Raw genomic sequence first — 23,929 nt, 5'->3', positions numbered from 1 at the left:
GAAACCAACATATTCTGTTAACATACTAAGTATATCCATAAATAATAAAAAATTATATATGCATGTGTGTGTGTGTGTGTGTGTACATAATTTAAGACTTCTGTGCTAGTTCAACTAGTTTGTTATTTTCACCTTAGAGCAAAATAGTACCCGCCATATGTTCATGATGTTAATTAAATTTTGGTAGTTTAATTTGCCAAAGCAAATATAATATTTATTCATACCAAAATTCTGTTACTTGAAGAAATACTACAAAGCAATGAGATATTCAACAACAACAACAAAAATGCAGTGTTTGGATGAAGTTAGTAATAAAAAGTCCTAATATAATTTATTGGAAAAACTAAAATCTCCACTATATATAGTGTTTATCTCAAAATATGTAGAACTGTCTTAACCAAATTATGAAAAAATTTCAGACCAGTTAAATTTATCAGGCCAAGTTAAATATTAAACTATGCATTAAACAGTGTCTTTTTCTAGCAATTACTAATGTGTTTCATATGAAACTTATTTTATTTTTATTTTTAAAATTTGTTTTTATTCTAGAGGCTGTGAGAAAGAGACAAGAGAGAATTGGTGTGGGGGGCCTCAGCCACTGCACTTGAACTCCAGGTGCTTGTGCCATCTAGTGGGAGTGTGCAACCCTGCACTTGCTTCACCTTTGTACATCTGGCTTAAGTGGGATCTACAGTCAAACATGGGTCCTTAGACTTCACAGGCAAGTGCCTTAACCTCTAAGCCATCAATCCAGCCCAGTTAAGACTTTATAGTGACTACACATGGGACTACTTTCAAATGGCTCCCAGGTGTTGCCGTAGACTAACAGAGACTGGTAAGAGTGATCTAAAACTAGAGAAACAAAATTTTCAAAATTGAATCATACTAAAATCTGTGGCATGTAACTGGACAAACTTCTGTTATCAACAATGCTATATTCTGCCCTCCCAATTAGTTTGGTTAAAGGGTTTGGTATATAAAGATATAGACTATTGTATAACTTTATTCCTTGCTTTGAGCAAATACATGACAAGAAGCAGCTTAAGGATGGAAAATGTTTATTCTGGCTTACAGTTTCAAGGGGATATATACTCCATCAGAGCTGGAAAAACATGGTGGCAAGAGTGGGAGGCTGGCTGCTCACACTGCATTTAAAGTCAGAAGTAGGGCCAGACTACAGAAAACCTCCAGGTCTGCCCACCCACTTCCTTCATCAAGGCTCAGCCTATTAAAGGTTCCATAACTTTCTCCAAGAGTGACATGAGCTGGGGATGAAGTGTTCAAACACATAAGCCTGTGTAGAACATTTTACATTCAATCCACAACAGCTATGCATTTATCATTTTCTTAGAAAAGCTCACTTACCTAACTGGGCGCTATAACCAGTTAAGGATGCAAATGATGACACCTTCCACAGCATTTTGGGGATATTTTATTTTCTTCCCACTTCTAAGGGAGTAGGCTAATCCTGTTTCCAACATATGCTTTAAAAAGGAACCTCTACTTATGTAAAAAGCTGGAGAAATAATGCATTATTTTCTCTCAAGGAAAAGACATTTAAATGAATACTTTAAATGACAGACATGAGAAAACAGTATAGTCATTTTATGACACACTAGATTGTAACATGTATAAGCTTTTAAATAAAAAACAATGAAGAATTTAATAAACAGGTTAGTATCTTATAATATGTACAGTTTTATTTTTAATACAAAGTCAGATTTTTTTAAATTTATACTGAGAAACACTTCATATATTCATGAATGGCTATAATAGCTGTCCACACTGAAAATATTTCCATGTACTAATAAGGAATACCAAGTGTATCCATCACCATTTGAATAGCTTGCAGTGAATTTGTGATTTCTTCCATATTATCTCGTCCTAAAACCCAATGTGGCTTAAGTCTGTTAAAAATAAAAACAACAAAAAAACCCTGGCATTAATAAAGTTCTCTTAAAAGGATTATCCTCACCTTATTGTCAAACAAGAGGTACTCCTGAACATATCATTTCTCTTACAACCCTCTTGAAAGAGGTGGGAGGCTTTCATCTTATGATATTAGTTTTAAGAATAATCATATCCATATAATTATTCCTAAAAAAATGATGTAGCTGTTTATAGCTTACATTTTTTACCACTTACCTCCACCATTGCCATTTTTGGCCATCCATCAAACTACCAATGTCCTGTTCTTTGTGAATGTGGTTCAAGGTCTTTTCTCATCTCTTTCTACCCATCTCAGTAATGGTATTCTATGACCAAAGAACCAAAAGTCCATGTCCCCCTCCTTTCTGTTCTTTCTCAATGAATCCTCCTCACATGGTCACAAAGTAGACTACATACATCACCACCAAAGGCTCAATGTGACTTCATTCTCCAACCACCATGTAGAAAACAATGATACAACAAAATTACAATAATCTTCCAAACATTAGCTCCTAGCTACTTACCACAGGGAATTTGTTAGATAACTACAGGATACCCAAAGCTGCAGCAGTATTGAAGGAAGATAGTTAGAATGCTAGCTTTTTTTTTTTTTTTTTTTTTAAGGCTGTTTCAGTTAGAATTGAGGCTCAAAGAGAACTACAAGATGCCATCCCATTTGTGTCTGATCAAGACTGATCTACAGTGCCTCCTGCTGCCCAGGCTAGCATGCTACCTAGACAGATTGCCCTGGATGGGCTGGCCTGGGATACACTTTCAACCTACCAACCTATCAGGTCTTCCCTTTCCCTATAAAGGATCCTTTTACTCCTGTCACAAACTCTGCCTGCTCATGCTCAGCTCAGCTCAGCTCAGTTTCTCTGCTCTGCCTGCCTACATCTCTACATAAAGGCCACAAGGATACATGTGAGTTCAGCACCACCTTCACCCAGCCTGGAAGAGCATTTAAAAAAAAAAAAAAAGAAAGAAAGGATGGCTCTTCTACTTGTCTCTGCTTTATACTTGGGGGTAACTTCTCTTTGACCACATGCATGATTTTCCTCTGGTTTCTGAATCCACCATGTGCATATTTTTCTTACACTCCAGATCTACATCATGAGTGCTCTCACCAAACCTTGGCTTGCTACCTATGCAATTACATTAAACTCATGGCAACCATGAGTATAAGCCTCTTCCTCATTTGTCCTCTGAATCTCTTGGTCTCTGCTTTGATATCTGCCCTCTCCCCTAAATAAATCCCACAATTTGTGATTTTTCTCCTTAATAAACTTAATAATTTATAATTTATCCTTCTTGAGTCCATCTTTATTAATTCCTTATTAAAGGTAGGATAGAAGCCAAAACTTGGAATTCATAAATTCTGGGAGACCCCCTCTTCCACCCCAAAATCCTCATCAGTATCACAACACTGTTTAATTAGATCTCTTCTTTTAGATTATGTTTGATTCTTCTTCACATGTTACTTTTCTTTTGTCAAGAACCACATGTTGGGCTAGAAGATGGCTCAGTGGGTAAAGGTACTTGTTTGCAAAGCCTGCCAGCCCATGTCTGATTCCCAGGACCCATATAAAGCCAGAAGCAAACAGTGATGCACGTGTCTAGAGTTCATTTACAGCAGCAATAGGTCCTATCATGCATACATGCGTGCACACACACTGTTCTCTGTTCTTCTCAAGTAAACAAATAAAATAACTGAAAATAACCTACATTGTGTTTATGGCATGTTTCAGTAAATATTTATCAAATCAGTCAACTGTACATAAACTTAAAGAGTGACACTTAACTGCTTACCTTGAAACAATTCTGGTCCGCACAGGTGTCTCTGGGATAAAGGAAAAGCCTGTATGAAGATTCTGCTTTTGTTTATCAAGTGTTCTTTCGGTACTTATTTTATGTTTATGAGCTGTAAATTTGTAGAGACTATAAATGCGGTCAACAACTTTAGATCTACTCCGTACATCCTAAAGCACAAAATATAAAACTGTTAAAAACTAGTAAGAGTTAACTTTCTGTCTCCTAGAATTGAAAGATTGTTAGTCATGGACCTATATAAGCTGTGAGCTTTCAACTGTTCTGAGCAATGCTCTCTGAATTATGAACTGATTTGAATGTTAATTGTGAAGAATACAAACATTAAAAGCTGCACACCTCCTCCACACTGAACACAACAAGGAAATACACCTCCTCCACATTGACACAACAAGGAAATTTGTAGACAATTTACCATCATACCCAGTTACCAAGTCTGGTGAATTTTGCCAAGTCATCCACTTTCCTCTCACTGACATGCCCCAAGTGAAACAGCATCCCTCACCTAGGCCCACACATTTGCACTAGCCTTCTTCCTAATGCCTCCCTTATCCACAGGTGGATTCCAAAACCCATCCTTCACCAGCAAAGTGATAGAAAATTCGCATGGGAAAAAATTCTCTGATCATAATTCTTCAATTGTTTCCCAGGTGGTCAGGAAAAAGGACATACTCCAATTATGCGTGGATATCCTATATTGGTACCTATAATCAGAGACTGAGGTCTCAGCTTAGAAAGGTTTGAAATATATTTATGGTACCTAGTGGAAGACAGATATATCTGGTTTCCAAACTTGATAGGATAATTTGTTAGCCTTTCTAGTGAAGGAGAAATAAGTTAATTAAAAAAAAAAACATTTAATTAATTCATTTACTAGAGAGTGGGGGGGGGGGAAGAGGCAGAATGGGTGTGCCAGGGCCTCCAAACAAACAAACTCCAGACCCATGCGCCCCCTTGTGCATCTGGCTTATGTGGGCCCTAGGGAATCAAACTGGGGTCCTTGGGCTTCACAGGCAAATGCCTTAACTGCTAAGCCATTTCCCCAGCCCAGACAAATAAGTTATTTAACATGGCTATAATAAATTCTCTTTTCAGAGTTCACAGATCAGTTTTAATTTTTTCAGGCTAGAGTGTATGGCTGTAGAGTGAGATTCCTCTACAAAGGAGTTCACATTCCTAGCCTGGAGCTCATTTTTATAAAGATCTCAGCCAGGCATGATGGTGCACACTTTTATTCCTAGCACTCAAAAAAAAAAAAAAAAAAAAAAAAATCACCATGACTTTTTGAGGCCAGCCAGGGTGAGAGTGAGTTTCAAGTCAGCTCTAGAGAGAAACCCTACTGCAAAAATAAGTAAGTAAAATAAAATAAAGAAGCAACTAAACACACGCACACACACACACAATTATATCCATAATTCATTTTTATCACTATAAAAAGCAGGTTTGAATACACAGAGTGATATCAGTGTAACAATTACTAGAGGAAAAGACTAAGTCAAAGACACAGGATCTGGGAAAAGGCCTCAGGGAATGGTAACGATGCACACGTACAGAAGCTCGGTCTCTTGTCCTTAGCAGCACAGCCAGTAAGCAGCATGTTTTTGTGAAAATGCTCCCGCTCTTTTCTGCAACTTTGTCACCAGGCTTTTCTCGGTACATCTGCAATAGCTCCAACAGTGTGTCTACACAGCTGTCAGCATCATAAACTGCTGATGCAGTGTTCTCATACTTGGAGAGAGCAGAATGAAATTCAAAGTTATAATCAACACATCATACCTTTAAAGAGTCCAACCAGAAAGTAAGTTTGGACCAAATGTTGGAGCATCTATAGCACATGTAAAGGACTTCCTGTTCAGGTCTGGTTATGAGTTCTGGACTTGCCTTACCACAACATTCACATATGGATCTTTCTCTTTCTCACCTACTTCTAAAGTTCTACCAAGTGAGTCAAACTAAATTTTCTAAGAACACCTCAAAGTAAATAAAAGCAAGTTTACAGTCCCTTAAGTAAGTATCTTGGAAAAAAGATAATTCTCTGCAATGGGGTAAGATAATAAACACAAGATTTATTTAACCAATTACTTGTTTCCAGAGAGGAAGATGAGCTTACTTTTATACAACAATAATGTTGATATTAAGTCTAGGACATATATTCAATTTCTTATCTAATTATTTTAGATTCACATTGAAATCTAAATAACAAATAATGCAAATAAAATTAAAATAACCAAATATTATTAGCTAACACTTTTAATATGATATGTTTAGACAAACACTTCAGATAAACTCAATGAGTCTTCAAAACATTGAGATGGGTACTTATGACACAGGTAAGGAAAGAGAAGCACAGAGAAAATAAGTAAGCTGTAATAATGTACAGATCTGGGACTGAAACCCAGGTAGCATGGCATCTGAATCTGTACCGTCAACTACTACCTGTCAATAATATAAAGATATCAGGTGAAGCACTCTAAACTGTATGGGAGAGCTATGAGAAGGGAATCTTAATACTTTTGATGTGTGTGACTTCTGTAAGTATTATTCCTTTTCTATAAAATGAACTACTTCAGAAGATTCTAAGGATTAAATAGTGTATGTACATAGTACATAGGAAGTACTCAATAAGGGCCAGAGAGATGGCTTAGCATTTAAGGCACTTGCCTGTGAAGCCTAAGGACCCATTCCTCAGTACCCATATAAGCTAGATGCACAAGGTGGCACATGTATCTGGAGTTCGTTTGCAGTGGCTGGAGGCCCTGACATACCCATTCTCTATCTGCCTCTTTCTCTCAAATAAAATAATCTTTAAAAAAGAGAAAGTACTCAATAAATGTTATTGTTAATAATGCTATAAGGACAATATAAATAAAATCATATAAAATTAGTATTCCCATTTCTAGTTTTGTTAATAGATTAAATCTTTTTATCCTCAGAAAGACTTGCATATGAATGGATTATAACCCACAGGCCTAAGTCCTAGTGATAAGCAAGCACATATTTAATTCACATGGCTACATTTCTTGATCAATAGGTATTATATTATTAAAGCAGGAAGCTACCTTAGCAACATTCAGCAAGACTTGAACAGCATATTTAATGACTTCCATGCAAGGAACACTACGGTTGCAGCTTCGGATCACAACAAATACTTTAGAAATAGCTCCACTCTCAGCCATGTTCTCACAACAACGTGGAGACAATCTAGTAACTACCTCTGGAAGAGAAACAAACACAAGACCAGCTCATAGAAACAAAATGAAGTGTTAGGTAAAACAGGGAATGAGTCAACATTCATCAACAGTCAAAGATGAAATGTATTCTTAACCTTAAACATGACATTATTACAATAAACTCACCCAGGTGCTTTAAAGCATCCAGAATGGCAGACAGGTGCTTATAAGTCAGAAGGTAATGGAGAGCACGTGCAGTTCTTTTGTAGAGCTTGTTTTCTTCTTCAATGTTCCTATTAACAGCTTGAAGGCTTAGTCGTATGGCTCTAATTTTTGTACAATCATTTTTCTTCCTCCAAGAAAAGCCTCTCCATAGTGCCTTTAATAAATAGGTAAAGGAGTGAGTTTAAGATAATAGCCACTGATGTTTTGAAAAGACATTTCAACTAAAGCCTCAATCCTGGTTCTTATCTTGAAATGACACTAGAAATTTTTTGCTTACTTGAATTTTAGTGATCCTACTATTAAGTTTTTCCTGACTTTTGCGAAGGAGAAGGCGGCGGGCTGCTTTCTGTATTACTGATGCAGCCCTGTTTTGCTGTTGCCGACTTTGATATTGTTGAACTTCATGCTCAGTTTCTGTGATGCTAGGATATTGCTCAATAAGCCTCTTTTGTTGTAATCTTGTTCGAAACCATCTCTGTTTAAAACAAACGAAGATTTTTGTTTTTCACTTTTACTTTAGGCTTGGCTTTTGGGGAAAACAAAACATTTATACATTCAAATACAAACATGAAAGAAATAAAATACCAATTTTCTAACCCACCCCTGTAGCATCATTTGCCTGTTCCAAATGCCTTGCAGTACTTGTTGGATGTATGTTTGCATGTTATGATTTATCAAAGTACACATCATTTTGCCATTTTTTTCTTCTCAATATTATATGTAAATGTATGTCAATTAATACAAAGGAATTTTCCCTCCAACAACTACTATAAATTACAAGCAATTTAAAAAATTTTTAAAAGTAGTAATATAAATAAATAACTAGCAAATATGGGGAAAAAGAAACCGAATTGCTAAGCCAAAGGAATGGTGAAAATCCAAATGCCTTCCAAGGATACTATTGGCAAGGATGTAGAGAAACACGTACCCATAGAATTTAAGACAAGGAAAGTGAATGACTACAGTATGCTAGAGAATGAATCCACTGTTTTTCTGTTCCACAAAACATTAATTTCTAACCATCAAATCATCCTATCAGTAATCTGATGTACTTAGATAATCTTAGCATAGCATACGGTATTTGGAAAATGTTACTACACACCAAAACATCTAATAGAAAAATTACTTCCTTCAGTTTCTAGGAGGAGGAAAATCTAACCTGAATACAAATGACTGAGTGAATATGCTCCTTAGCATTCTTCACAGCTATGTACAATTTGTAAGCTCTTTGAATTCTAAGAGCACATAGGTGACAGTATGCAGCTGCCGTAAAGTGAAGAAGTCGTATTTTGGCCTTCTCTTCTAGAATCTAAAAGACAAGGGGGGAGGGGGGGAAGTTAAAAAAAACATTCAACAGAAAAATAGGTTACATGTATAAAATACACTTAAATCATGATTCTTAAAAATAATCAGTTTATATTCATATAATGATTTTAAATAGTAAAAATGACTTAACTATTATTTCCATTTTAATCCAAAATCTTTATAATTGGTTATGTATTATTTTAAATAGAATAATGCAATCTAGGTTATAAAAGCAAAATTATGGTTGAGCACTTTACTAACAAAAAGTAACCATTTGATTTAACTAAATTAACCAAAGACACTTGTCCACGCTATTGGCTAGTATTTATGAGGTATAAATATTAAGGTCATGAGGTTAACATATTCCAGGCAGAACTGTTAAGAGATGACAATATTATAGCTGATAAAATTATAAGTTTCTTCACAGTATAAGACTTATGAAAGCTTTCTACAGTGACCTTTGAGCTTTAGATTTCTAATTCATACTTAATGAGTTCAAAAATATTTCTCCTTTTTGAAGCTGGAGAGATGGCTTAGTGTTTGACTGTGAAGCCTTAGGACCCAGGATCGATCCTCCAGGTCCCACATAAGCCAGATGCACGTGGTGGCACATGGATCTAGAGTTCATGTGCAGTTGCTAGAGGCCTGGCACCCATTCTTACTCCATTCTTACTCTCTATCTCTCTCTCCCTCTCTCTGTCTTAAATAAGTAAGTAAATAAATAAGTAGGTAAATAAGTAAGTCTTAAATATATATTATATCTATGCCTGTATATCACATATCAGAAACCCATAAGTCATAACCTTCCTAAACCAGAAATCTACCTGGGTGAAGATGTGGATCTTATCACAGGAGAGCCCCTCTGAGAGTTGCTGGAGGACAGAAAAAAGTTACTTGATAGAAGTTACCTTCCTTCACATAGGGGGTCCTTCTTTCAAATTCTTTTCAGTATTTTTTTTTAGGAGTTATTACATAAAAGAAACTTTATCTCATATGATCAGCAGTGGTCACCCATGGGAGGTAGTAGGCCACAGAACAAAAGTCATATGACTCGATGGCAACTAAGCAAATTCAAGTTAGTGATTATGGTAATTCTGACAATATTCTCCTCAATCTAAAATTCATTAATATCAAAGGTTTTAATTTTGTGACAGATATTTTACTTAAAAATACTTACTCTCTTTCTTACTAGCCAGCCACGGACCAGTCCTTGTAGAAGGATTGTAGACTTTTTTAGTTCAATGTATTTCATCCTTTCACACTTCCCAGCTTCCCTGGCTCGAATGTATCTTTGTATGGTCACAGCAGCATACTTCTGCTGAAGAAAGACCTGCCTTTCTTTAGAGCCTCTAAAATAAGCTTGGATCAAACAAGCAGCTCGATGTCTCTAAAAGAAAAATTTTGAAATTAACATAAGTGGAGCTAAATAATAAGATTTTCAATCTACTAGAGGTTCTTAAATTTCTCAATGTAAAATGGGATGGAGACCTTATACTATTCTTTTGTTTAAGAATGTTCCATCTATGTGAAGGTTGATAAACCCTTATCAGTCTGTAGTCAAAACTAAAGGCACAAACCTGGGTAAATAGATAGATGTTGGTGGTCTTTCCCTTTCACCCTGGAACTTTTCCCAGGATGTGAGGTGGAGGGAAAAAATAACATTATTACTAGATAAATATATTTGACCATAACACTAGCTACAATATAGAAAGTATAGTGATCATTATAAATTAACCATGAGGGAAGCTGTTTATACTTGAAGAACCATATAGCATACCAACAACATGGTTTAATTTACTCAACCACATAATATCTTGACAATTTTTCATATACACACACATACATGGACATGCATTGCAATGATTTTAATTCATATAAGCTAGATTTCTTTACAAACTTTTACCTACCAGCAGAGGAGTCTTGGAAAAGTTCTTTACTCTGTCTCCTAGCATTTACAATTATTATAATGATAGTAGCCATCTCACAAGTTTATTATCCAATACCTGACTTATATTAAATGTCAGTAGTAATTATAATAATAATTGTGGCTACATAGCTAGAGTGAATATTACATGAACATGAAGCTAATAGGTAAATTTTAAGTTTTTATTTATTAAAGACCATGGCCATTACAATTTTTCTAAAACTTTGATGTTAAGTATTTTATATAGATAAATTCAAGAGCATGTTAGTATTTGACTAATACTAACTAATATTGTCAGACAAAATATGCTACACTTCTGATAACTTTCTATAATTAAGTTATCTTCACTGAAGTCACTTCAAACTTGGATTTGAGAATATTTTATTCATATGTGTGTGTGTGTGTGTGTGTGTTTGTGTGTGTGTAATCCATCCAACACACTAGCAAAATTATATTTTTCTTCCTTTTAAACAACATGTTATTTACTTATTTGTAATGAGAAAGAGTATGGGCACACCAGGGCATCTTGCCACTGCAAACTGACTCCAGATGGATGTGCTGCTTCGTGCATCTGACTTTTGATGAGGTACTGGGAAATTGAGCTTAGGCTTCTGGCTTTGTAAGCTAGCACTTTTAACTGCTAAGCCATCTCTCCAGCCCAAAAGCATGTATTTTTTAAATATGTGTACATATGTGATATAGAAGTGTGGGTATGCATACACTTGTGTACATGTGCAGGCCACAGGTTGATGTTGGATGTCTACTGCCACTACTCTCCACTATATTTATTGAGATAAGGTCTGACTGAACCCAAAGTTCACTGATTCAGCTTGACTAATAAGTCAGCTTGACTAGAAGAATCCATCTGTCTCTACCTCCCCCCAATACTGGGATTACAGGCACATACTGCCATACTCAGCATTTACATGAGTGTAGGAGGGTCCAAAACTCAGGTCCTCATGCTTGTGTGCAAAGCATTTTACTGACAGAACCAAATCCTCAGCCCTGAAAAATCTTATTTTTATGGATAAATGTGTTTTTTATTGACTACAATAGATGTCTGTAAAACAAATGTATTGTTAAGTCTATAAAACATTTTTTGAACTGGGAGTGGTGGCACATGCCTTTAACCCCTTCACAGAGGTAGGAGGATTGCCATGAGTTCGAGGCCACCCTGAGACTACATATTGAATTCAAGGTCAGCCTGGACTAGAATGAGACTACCTTGAAAAAAAAAAAAATTGTATTGTTTCCTAAGTTGGGCATGTGTAAATGAGTTGATTTCAGTTTGTACTTACTTTTATAATTAAGTCCTCATGAGCTATTCTTTCAGAAAGTATAGCCCTCCATTTTCTCTGAAGGATAATTGCTGATGCTCTCATATTCAAAAATCTAAAAAGCAGACATGAGAAATCAATTCTAAATTACTTTAATTTATTCATACCAGACAAATGCTGAGAAAATATATGGATGAAAATGACATAGAAGAAAAAGCACTTCATACTTAAGTTCTAGGAAACAGAATTTTATATACACAATGAAAAGTTTTGCACTAAATAATATTGTACAAGATATGAGTAAGAGAACGCTAGTATGAAAAAGAATTTTTAACAAGATTTTTAAAAAATGCTAACATTAAGCAGGGTATGGGGGTGAAAGAGTGGTAAATAATAAACTCTGGGTGAGGCTTTGAGCAGACAAGTAGTTGGCTAAGTGAATACTTGGGAAGGCATGAGAACATCAGTGAGAAATGGACACCCTACTGGAAAAGAAAAACCAGCTCTTGTATGTGTTCTTAACATTGTAGAAAAGCAAAACAACTAACTTGTTTGAATGCCATAATTCTTAGAAAATAGCTAGGAGTATTAATGAGAAGACTTCACCTTATTGGTGACACTAAACAATAGTACAGTCCCTAATGCTGACAGTAGCATGTGCCTGTACACTAACCTGTGTCTACCCATAGATGGCACTCAACAACAGCACCATAACATGTGCCTGTATACCAATCATGTCAACCTAGACAATCGATCCAGGAGCTCAACTCCAGTGTTTTCTCCTAAATGCACTTTAAACAATCTCTGATGTAATAACTTATCAATCTGGGATAATGAAAAGTTCTTACTCTATAAATAAAGAACATCTGCTAACAGTTTCAGAAAACGTTTGTAACACAAATGAACTAGGAGTAGGGAAACCAAAGTTTGCATACACAAATTGATAGAGTCTTCACCAATAAGTATAAAGAACATGGGAAGTAGTACGCAGGTTTAAAAAAAAAACTGTATTAGATCAGTCAATGAAGAAATGCACTAATACACTAATAAGGAAGCCAGGTCTTAGCTATCATTATATTCACAACTCCCTCTTCCCTCAAGTCTCTGTAGTCATTCATTCTTTTGAATTTGTTTTAATAAAGTGTAAGTCAAATATGTTTAACTAAGTTATTAATCAAAGTTATGTTTAATGTCAAAAAGCTCATGAAATATATTCTGATTCATGAAAATACCAAAAATAAAAACACAACCTCCATGTAACTAGAGCATAGAAATTATCTGAAAGAATCAAAAAGCAGTGTTATTGTATAAAGACCCTAGTACTTCACACATACACTTTTACACAGCTTTATATGATGCATTACCGTGCTCTCTCCAGCTTAGCACAGAAACAGCTCTCAATAATCTTAACAGCCTTTAATATAGCTAGATATTCTCTGCGTGCTCGCCAACACCTATACCAAGCTTGAATCATGCAGGCAGCTTTCACTTTATGTAAATACTTCTTAGCTTTACATTTTCTCCATTCAGCCTAGAAGACAAATAAAGGCAATAAATACATTTGTCTATTATAAATTTGAAAGATTAGTATTAAAAGACAATACATATGAAGTCAGTACAAACTAAACATAAATTGGAGAAATCAAGCCATCCTCACTCTACAAGACTTATGTATAATTAACCCCCTGACTAAAATAACGATTTCATTAGTGCACGCTACTCTGTACTATATCATACACACACTACGGCAGGCCATCAGCACCCCCCCACCACCAACATAGCGCTAACCAGTATATGGAATTCTAAGATACGTATAACATGTTGAAAGCCAGGTATGTGTGCATTGTCCCCGATCATCTCAATATATTTTGAAGAAAAGAAACAACACATATACCTAGTCCACTTTCTGGGAAGAAAGAACAGTAGTTCTCATTTGACATACATTTTAAGTTTCACAGTCATGCTGCAACAGAATCTGGCTGAAAGGATAGTCAGATTTTCTGATTTTGGAAACCCTATAAACCCACTGAAAGTTTAAGGTGGCAGTTATAATTTATTCAATTAAGTACCAAAATTGATTAATTCCCTCTCCCATAAGAGGACATGCCTCTCTCAGAGGATCTCCTTCAACCTTCTTCAGAAGAGAAGAGACCTCCATTTCCTACTTTAGGGAGGAGAAATGCCCAGGATATTATAAAATCACCCAGTCTTTGACCATGAAAAAAAAAAAAAAAAAAAAAAAGTGGCAGTTTTGTGTGTTGGCTGCTCTGCTCTCTCTGCCATAGAACAAAGCAAGGCTTCTGAAGGATGCTCCTTTTGAAGGAAGCATGTGGTGATTTGAAACTAAAATACCCCCAACAGTTTCATGTGCGAATACTTAATCCCAGGCTGGTGACATTGTTCTGGAAGGTTGTAGAATCTTAAAGAAGAGGCCCTTGCTAGAGAAGTTTGTCACTGGGAAATGCCTCTTGAAGTGATGTAGCCAGGCCTCCACTGCTGTTCAATTTCTCTGCTTCTAATGACTGTGGCTTCCTGCTCTGGCTTGCCATGTCTTCCTTGCTATGAAGGACACCACCCTTTGGAACTGTAAGACAAATTAAGTTCTTTTCCTGCCATGGCCTGGTATTAGTCCACAGCAACAAAAAGTATGTTTTTAGCTGGACATGGTAGCACACACCTTTAATCCCAGTACTCAGGAGGCAGAGGTAAAAGGATCATCACGAGTTGAAGACCAGCCTGAGACTACACAGGGCATTCCAGGTCAGCCTGGGCTAGGACAAAACACGACCTTGAAAAACCAAACCAAAAAACAAAACAACACAAAAGAAGAAAAACCTGCTTAAACTCCTCCATGACTGACTTAACTCTGAAAGATAAATCCTGTAATTGTTTTTCTGTCTTATGATATTCACAATTTTACCCCCTCTATGGAAACCTAGTCCTACATTGTTTAAATTTTATTTTCACATGTGTGTTATACGTGCCTGTGTGTGTATGGCCTGTTGCTATTGCACATGAATACCATATGCTCACACCATTTTTTGTATCAAGCTTTTGTTATGGCAGGCTTTGCACTCAGGTGCCTTTACTCACTAAGCTATCTTACCAGTCCCTGTGGTATTTTTTATTGCCATTTCCCCACATTTTCCAGACATTTTACTTGGCTATTCTTTAGGGCAGCATTTCAATTTAAATGTCACTCACTCTAGAAAGTAACCTCAGACCAGATTAGAGTAGATATCCCTTCCTTGCTTTTAGCAACACATGATTCTCATTTTCTTACATAATTAAGTTCTTTGAAGACAGCAATGAAGTGTATTTTAGTCACTGTCTATTCCTAACACCCAGCATGGTATTTGGCATATCATCAGCTAACAGTAGACATTGTTGAACGAAAATATTTCTAAACTTAACAAGACACCAACATAGCTATCATATCTAGATTCAAAGCCCAGTTTATCACAGGTAGAATGGAAAATGCTTAAGTACTCAGTTAAACTTCAGATCTGCTACACTCTAGGCAACACTGACACCTTACTTAACCTTACTAAGTTCTCTCAAACTTTAAGAGACAGAACATGGAGAACTGATTAAATGAGGTAACAAGTGCTATGGAAGCAAAGGCCTATGACCTGAATAAAGATTGGCCATCTAGTCTCAGTAATCTCTAGCTAATAGATACAGGAATAAAGTTGTCCAATTTGACCTAACATGTCAAATACCACTTCTTTTTAGATTGTTCACTTAAATTGTCAAGTAGCTCCTATTTTGTCATAGCGCTTTCAAGAGTGCTATAATTAACACCTATTGAAAAGTGGTGAGCATCAGGTGACTACTGCCTGAACAATTCCAAATGTGCTGTCTTGGCTCAGTCATTACTGGTGCCTTCTTCCAGTCAAGAACATTCCATGTTGAAAGATAATAAAATGACACTTAAAGCATTTACCCATGGCCTTTGTTCTAACAAACACTCCACAATATAAAGAATATAGGTTTTAACTTAAATACATAGAGTTGAATTTATATTATGCTCTTTTTAATTTTCTAAAACTTCCATTTCTGGGGCTGGAGGGATGCCTTAGCGGTTAAGGCGTGTGCCTGCAAAGCCAAAGGACCCAGGTTCAATTCCCCAGGACCCACATTAGCCAGATGCACAAGGGGGCACATTGATTTGGAATTCGTTTGTAGTGGCTGGAGGCCCTGGCACACCCATTCTCTCCCCCCCCCCAACTTTCTGTCAAATAAATAAATATAAAATGAAACCTCCATTTCTGTATAAATCCTCTTACTCTAACTTCAGTAATGAGAATACTGTTCCTAATTTGTAAATATACCTGTCTCTGGCATTTAGCAGACAGAAAGGCTCTGTAGCAGTTTTGTAAAACCGCTGTTGCCTTTCTGTGCAGTAAAAACTGTTCCTTGGTTTGCCATGTCCTGAAATAATGGTAAATTTTGGCAGCAGCTCTCTTCTGCTGAACAAATCACCTTCAATAAACAGCCATTTGAAGGAAGTACTGAATTCGAAGGGCAGCATATTCCTGTGTCTGTAGCTTTCCTATGGCCATTTTTCAAAAGGCTTTTTGATTTGTTACTGTAGCTCTACTTTGAGAATGATACTCAATTTCCTGTTGAGGAAATCAAGTATACTATTTATTCATAAGAACTCCACTTTGCAGCTTCATACTGTTTCAACTGTATAACAACCAAATACTGATTAGTGGCTATCATCTTGTCCTCAGATGACTAACAACAGCTGTCACTTTGTCCTCAGATGCTTTCCAGTGCCTAACTTTCACATCTGCTAAAACAGACTGAATAGTTCCTACAGACTACCAAATTGCCAATGTTTTTGTCCCTTTTTACATAGACACATGACAATTAATTGTAGGTCATGCATCTATGACCATCCCAGCCAGAATGTGCCTGATCTGTGAAGCTAACTGGATACCCTAACAAAAAAGCCATGCTTATCTGCTTCATGAACACTCCTGCCATGTACATTCTGTTGAATAACTTAACTAGTAAGACAGCCAGATGCAGCTACCTGACATTGCTTCTTACCTTAAGACCTCTGTGCGGCTCCATCACTCCTTCAGCATGTGTTGCAGGCAGTGCTCTGTGTCCTCTTTGAACAGAAAGGACTTTCAACCTGAGGTGTCTATAGTGCCTCCTTATTTTAAAGGCTTTAAAGTGTTTCTGAATAATAATGGCAGCCTCATGCTCTCTCTGAATTTGTTTGTTAAAGTCACTGTCCTGAAAACTTGCCTGAATACAAGTTATTTCTTCCTTACATGTACTGTTTTGAAGAGCTTTCTGCTTCACTTTATTTGCTCGGTACTTTTCTTGTATTACTTTTGCAGTCCACCGAAGTTTCTGGTAGAAATGATAATGCCTGTACATTCTATATGTGCTCTGTATTATGATAGCAGCTCTATACTTTTCTCTTAAGATCTGTCTTACTTTCATCCCTTTATATGCAGCTTGAATAATCACAGCAGAATGCCATTGTCTGGTAAACTTTTCTCTTTGCAATTTTCTAGTTTTGTATGTTCGATAATGTTGCTGAATTACAATCGAGGCACATTTCCAAGTGTGAAATTTAACATATGCTCTATGCATTCTAAAAGCAGCCTGAATGAGGACTGAAGCCTCATGCATTTCTTGAAACCTCTTCATTACCATCAGCCTCCGGTAAAATGACTGTATTACAATAGCTGCTTTTCGTAACTCCAAGAATTGGTGTAATGCATGCTTGGCACATACGGTGGCACGGTATTTCCTCTGAACAAATACAGCAGCCTTTTTGAGAGAAAGAAATCTCCTCCGTATCACTAAAGCCCTAAATCTACTCTGAATCAGGGTTGCAGAAGAATGCATACTCTTCATATGGCTTCGAGTTTTCATACCCCTAAAGGCAGCCTGGATGATCACAGCAGCATGTCTTTGTCTGATGAAATGTTGCCTCTGCAGTTTCGCAGCTCTGTTTACTTGGAATTGTCTTTGTACCACAATTGAGGCTCGTTTCATAGCCTGATATCTTATAAGTGCTCTGTGCATTCGGAAAATAGCCTGAATGAGTGTTGCAGCCCTGTGCATTTCTTGCACCCTTTTCCTTACAACCCATCCCCTGTATGATGACTGGATTGTAAGAACTGCTGTTTGCAGCAGAAATTGTTGTAGCTGATACTTTGCATGACGATTTGCACGATATTTTCTCTGAATACAAATGACAGTGTTCTTGAAGTACAGGAATTTCCTTCTTATCATTAGAGTTCTATATTTCCTTTGAATATGAGTGGCAGCTAAATGCATAACTTTTAACTGTCTCCTTGTTTTCATCCCTCTAAAAGCAGCTTGGATGCATATTACAGAATGCCTCAATCTTCTGTAACTCTCAAATTGTATGTTTCTTTCTTTCACTGCTCGGTATCGTTGCTGCACTATTTTTGTTGCCTTCTTTAACTTATTGAAGAAAGTCTGCTGCCTGTATGTTCTATAGTATGACTGAATGAGGGTTGCTGCGACCTGCCTCTTTATCACAGCCTGTCGAACTCTTGTTCTTCTAAACCCTGCCTGAACAGTTCTAATAGCCTTCAAAGTTGACAGGTACTGTTCACGCTCAATCTTACCCTGACAATATGCTCTGTACCTCACTTGAATTACAATAGCTGCTCTTCTCATTGTGTGGTATCTTACTCTTGACTGGTACATTTTAAACATGGCTTTGATAGACGTGGCTGCCATGTGTTGATATTGAATATGTCTTCTTACTCTAATACCTCTAAAAACAGCCTGTATTTTAATTGCTGCCTTCTTTAAATTTAGATATTCCTTATGCTGCTGAGTTGTAACTTTAATATTTCGATACCATCTCTGAATTATAATAGCTGAAGTTCTATAGTTTGTATATTTCTTCTGGGTTTTGTAAGCTCTGAATTTAGACTGTATAGTGACTGCTGCCTGTTGACAATTCTTTATCCTTTTTCTTACTTTCATGCCACGGTAAGCTGCCTGCAGAATTATTACAGCTGCTCTTGTTTTCAAATATAAATGATGTTGTTCTTTCCCAACCTGGTAAGCCCTATAGTGCATTTGAATCAGAAAAGCAGCCTTCTTCATGATTTTCCACTTCTTCTGCTGAACATGCATTCTGTAGCATGACTGGATTATGACAGCACATTTGTGCCACCTCTGAATCTGTTTTCTTACTTCTTTCCCCTTCCATGTTGCCTGAAGCACCAGCACCGCCTGGAGGAGTTCAATATATTCCATGCGCTGCTTCTTGCCTGCAGTCCATGCCCTGAACTGCCGCTGTATGACTAATGCTGCTGCTTTCAACATTTGAAACTGCTTCTTGGCCTTGACCATTCTAAAGGCAGACTGAATCTTCATGGCAGCCTCATGTTCCCTTGTGAGCTGCTTCCGGACTTTCCAGCCTCGGTAGGCAGACTGGAGGGAAATCACAACCGCTCTTGACTTTAAAAACTGTGTTCTTATGTCACAGGCAGTCTTGTGTGCCCTGTACCATCTCTGAATCTTCATTGTTGCCTGAAGTACACATTGATACTTCATCCTTTCACTATAGCCTCTGAAAGCAGTTTGTATCTTCACAGCAGCCACAGATTGATGCTTGATGAGCTGGCGTACTTGATAACCTCTGTAGGCAGCTTGCAAACAAATGGCTGCTCTCTTGACTTGCAAAAAGTTCTTCCTTTGATTGACGCCTGCTCTGTAGGCACAGTAAGAACTCTGAATGACAAGAGCTGCTTTATAAACTTTCAGGTACTGCAGCCTCGCCCTTCTCATTCTAAAGTAAGACTGTAGAAAAACAGCTGCTTTTCTTTGCAGCCTCATCTGCTTTCGAATCAGGTGTCCTCTAACAAAAGCTTGCACTTTGACGCAAGCTTCACGCATCTGTACATACTCTTTTCTCTTTTGTGCACCTAATTTGTGGGAACGGTACCACCACTGGATGAACAGTGCACTTGCTCTTAAATGTAAATATTCTTTGCGTGCCTGTTTCATTTTGACAATTGACTGTAACTTTATTGTAGCATTTCTGAGACTCTGAAATTTCCTTCTGGATATATAGGCACGATAATATGACTGAATCTTTATGACCGATGTTAGGGTATAAATAAACATCTTCCTGGCTTGCATCCCTCTCCAGGCAGACTGTAGAACAATGACAGCAGACCGTGTTTTCTGATAAGATGCTAGAACTTTCCTGGCAGAAATGGATGATCGGAAATGAGTCTGAATTATAATGGCTGCTTTCCTCATCTTCTCATATTTCTGTAATTGTTGATGTTTTCTTACAAGCGCCTGCAATTTGATAACCATCTTCTTAAGGTTTAAGAATCCCAATCTTTCCTGCCTCATTTTCCAATATGACTGTAGAACACAAGCAGCTCTAATCTGTCTGTGCAAAGTACGAGCTTTCATTCCCCTGAAAGCAGCCTGTAGTCTAATGGCTGCAGCTCGTTTCTGCAAATAGTCAGTGCGCACAAGCTTTCCTTTCAAGTAGGCTCTGAAGTACCTCTGGATGGTCAGTACAGATTCTTTCCTTCTTTTATATAACTTTTGAGCTTGAAAGCACCGAACCCTTCTCTGAATGACAATGACACAGGATCTGGCATGAAGGTACCTCTGTACTTCCTTGGACATCCTGTACCAGGACTGTATGACAACAGCAGACTTTTCTCTGGCATCTTTCCTGAAACGCCACTGTCGGAAAGCCCGTTGCAGTGTGATGGCAGCTTTTGTTTGTAGTTGTAATTTACACCACTTCCACCTCCTGAACGCAGACTGGATTATGAGAGATGATGACTTGAGCAGTTGATATCTTTGCTGATCTTCTTTTCTTATTAAACAAGCACGCCAATGCCTCTGAATTGTGACTATGGCCCAAAGACAGTGTCTATAAAATCTAACAGCTTTTACCATTCTTATTCTAGATTGAAGGATGATTGAATAATATTTCAATTTCAAAAATTGTTTGCGAGTGAAATAGCGTCTCCAACAAACCTGACAAGGTAAGCAAAGTAAAACAAAGTAAAACAGACATATCTTTCTGAACTTAGCAATTTTGGAAATGCAGTTTCAACATTATATTTTAAAATAAACACAAAATTTCAAACTCCCATGTATTTTTCCTACATATTTCTCTTTTTGTTTGTAGTTTTATTTTATATTGACTGAGTTGTAGCCAATTCAGAAGTCCATTTAAGTGTTAACTGTATTTACTGCAATCATAATAGAGTCAAGAACCTTACTTTATGTATGAAGCAAAAAAAAAGCATTATTACTGGATCTCTATCAATCTTTTCTGAATTTCTTAAATGACATGCTATTTCCCAAATTATAAAGTATTTTATAATGATTAAAAACTACTTATGTGAGGCATGACATATATATATATATGCATACATATATATACATAAATATATATACACACACACACATATGTGTTTGAGTGTGTGTGCATGTGCAAAAATGTAACAGGGGCTATAAAGAACTAGAATTTCTCTTGAAGCTCACTCCATGTGAGAAAATTCCTACCTAGTACTGAAAACCTAATCAACAGCTTAGCCTGGGAGGTCGTAAGTGGGTGGGTGGGGGGGAACTACTACAGTTGTCTAGCGAAATGGATATGTTATGCTCACCAAACTGTCCTCTAAATCCTTCTATTCAAGGGCATATATTAATGTTACTCTCACTTATGGGGGGGAAAAAAACCTTCTCTTTTTATAGGGCGGTGAGCACTGGGGTGACTCAAAACTCACAAAAGTGCTAAGAAGTAACAGTGGAGTGGTCACCACTAAGAATCTCTATCCACGGCTTAGGGTCAATTGCAGAAGAGGTGGTGGAATTACAGGTTGTAAGAGCAAAAGGAGGAGGAGTGCTTAGAATATTGTCTTTCAGACATAATATGGTTTTGATGTTCATAACCTCATAATGGCTGCCACTACCTGCATAAGACCTGAATAATTGGAGGAGAAAAATGATGTCATCAACATAGAAGAGAGACTAGTTGTAAAGAAGAAGAGATTTAGGAGGGGGAAAAGCAAGCATGGTTGAAGAGGATTATCATCACAGTATATTGTTTATATTTATATGGAAGTTGTCAATAAAAATGTTTTAAAAAATAGAATTTCTCTAGGAAATTTCCTGCTTAAGGTGGACAGGCCAGGTGAGGCATTCTTCTCACAAGAAAAGTTCTGTTCAGCTTACATCTCCAGATACATATTTTTTCCTGGATTTTGTTTGACCTTTTCAATAATTGTAGCACTGATACAGGCAAAGTAAAGAAAAGCTGAGAATTTTCCTCTCCCCCATTTTTGATGAATGATTCATGTCTTTTCACCAATTTAAGTCTCTCATTTTTTTAGCAGAGTGGCAAGCAATAGGCCTTAGCTCGATTACAATGATATGTATATCAGAGGATCACTTTCAGCATTATTATTTTCTTTAAGAATAAAAGTATGGGGAGTTCCTTGCACAGTCAGTCTGTGGACAGGCACAGTGGTCTAAAGTGAGTAGGCCGGACCCACTTCTGGGATCCTGCCACCTCACTGTTCAGAGTTCCTTGCACTGACAGTGTGTAGGCTGGGATGGCAGTCTGGAGTGAGTAGGCCAGACGTGGGCTCTTCCCACCTCCTCTGGGTTTCCTGCACTGATCTGTGTCCTAGAGGGCACAGCAGCACAAAGTAAGCCAGGTCCCTGCTCCCTTGCTCCTCCTAGTCACCTGGTCCTGGTAGGTCCCATTATGCCTTGCTTGGGGAGGCCTGGCCCCTGTGTGAGCAGTGGAATCAGGCCTTTTGCTCTGGTATCCTGACTGGCCACTAGGTACCAATATCCCTGTTTACCTAAGTCAGAGGGTGAAAGGACCAAAGGACAAAAACTTGCTTCCTCCTCAATAAAATAATCAGTCTTCCTAAAATGGGTAGATAACAATGCAAAAAAGCCAACAAAAGTCATAAAACTGAGAGATCTCCACCAAGGATGCCTAGCCCTACTATGAAAGCCACCAATGAAATCAGAGAGAAATCAACAGAAATTCTTTCCCAAAATGAAAATACAATAACCAATGAGGCCCTGATTTAAAAAAAAAGTCACTGAACTTTAAGCATACTATCAAAGAACCAACAATTGTATCAATGAAATTGAACAGAATCATCTCCTAGAGTTTTCAGACTTTGACAGTAGGCATAACTTGATTGAAGAAAATGTTAGAAGCCTCCAAAGAGGTATTAATAAATTGAAGGTAAGTAAAGAAATGGAAGGTCTCAACAACTGGTTGATTAAGCTTAATGAAGACTTGATCAAAAGCAAGAATGAACTATAGGAAGCATCAAGAAAATCAGAACTCGAATTGATATGATACCTCAAAAAAGATGGACATGATACAAAATAACACAACAGGAAACAAAAATCAAATAGAAATTATAAAAACCTCTCTAGAGCCACTCAACAACACTTATTCATGTGGAAGACAGAAGCTCTGACCTGAAAGATAAGACAGAAGAAATTGATCAGGAGACCCAAAACTGCTAAGTTCAAAATCAAGTGAATAGAGTATGAGGGAACCGTGGGACATCCTAAAACGACCAAACATCCAGATCATGGGTATACCAGAAGGACAGGAAATCCAGACCAGAGGCACAGAGAACATCTTCCACAAAATTATCGAATAAAATTTTCTGAATCTTGCCACAGAGGCCCAAACAGATATAAGAAGCCCACAGAACACCAAACAGGCAGGACCAAAAGTTAAAACTCTTAGCAATGAAAACAAAGAGAGAATGTTAAAAGCAACGAGAAGCAATTCACAACATACAAAGGCAATCCCATTAGAATAACATCACAGTTCTCAATGGAAACCCAGAAAGCTAGAAAGACCTGGAATCGAACACTTCAACGTCTGAAAAACTATGGCATCCAACCCAAGCTACTTTACCCAGCAGAAATGTCCCTCATAATAGATAGTGAAAGAAAAACTTTCCATGAAAAAAGGCACTCTATAATTATATGAACATAAAACCAAACCTACAAAGAATACTTGAGGGAATACCCCACACAGAACAGCCAAACAACTAATCTGAGGAGCCAACAAGACGGAGATCACAATAACCAAAATAAACCAGGCTCAAACATAACACAAGAAAGCACAAAAACTCCATAAAACATCTCATCATGGCAGGGATTAATTCAAACCTCACATTAATAACCTTAAATATTAATGGTCTTAATTCACCCATCAAAAGACATAG

General features: G+C 37.2%; 1 protein-coding gene across 1 annotated transcript in view; it reads right to left on the bottom strand.

Annotated features, from left to right (window-relative positions):
• Nucleotides 1-1,041: 1,041 nt before the first annotated feature.
• Aspm (assembly factor for spindle microtubules) overlaps nucleotides 1,042-23,929 on the bottom strand; it is a 58,504-nt gene continuing 35,616 nt past the window's right edge. Inside the window, exons 18-28 of the mRNA XM_045143493.1 lie at nucleotides 16,719-20,684; nucleotides 13,022-13,188; nucleotides 11,679-11,772; nucleotides 9,634-9,843; nucleotides 8,311-8,460; nucleotides 7,429-7,626; nucleotides 7,113-7,305; nucleotides 6,816-6,970; nucleotides 5,308-5,484; nucleotides 3,739-3,908; nucleotides 1,042-1,907 (exon numbers count right to left, since the gene is read on the bottom strand). Coding sequence (XP_044999428.1) covers nucleotides 1,805-1,907; nucleotides 3,739-3,908; nucleotides 5,308-5,484; nucleotides 6,816-6,970; nucleotides 7,113-7,305; nucleotides 7,429-7,626; nucleotides 8,311-8,460; nucleotides 9,634-9,843; nucleotides 11,679-11,772; nucleotides 13,022-13,188; nucleotides 16,719-20,684 — 5,583 coding nt within the window. The 3' untranslated portion in view covers nucleotides 1,042-1,804. The remainder of the gene's footprint in view (nucleotides 1,908-3,738; nucleotides 3,909-5,307; nucleotides 5,485-6,815; nucleotides 6,971-7,112; nucleotides 7,306-7,428; nucleotides 7,627-8,310; nucleotides 8,461-9,633; nucleotides 9,844-11,678; nucleotides 11,773-13,021; nucleotides 13,189-16,718; nucleotides 20,685-23,929) is intronic.

The sequence above is a fragment of the Jaculus jaculus genome, chromosome 1 (assembly GCF_020740685.1).
Source record: "Jaculus jaculus isolate mJacJac1 chromosome 1, mJacJac1.mat.Y.cur, whole genome shotgun sequence".
NCBI classification, from domain to species: domain Eukaryota; kingdom Metazoa; phylum Chordata; class Mammalia; order Rodentia; family Dipodidae; genus Jaculus; species Jaculus jaculus.
This window is presented reverse-complemented; position numbering and strand designations above follow the sequence as displayed.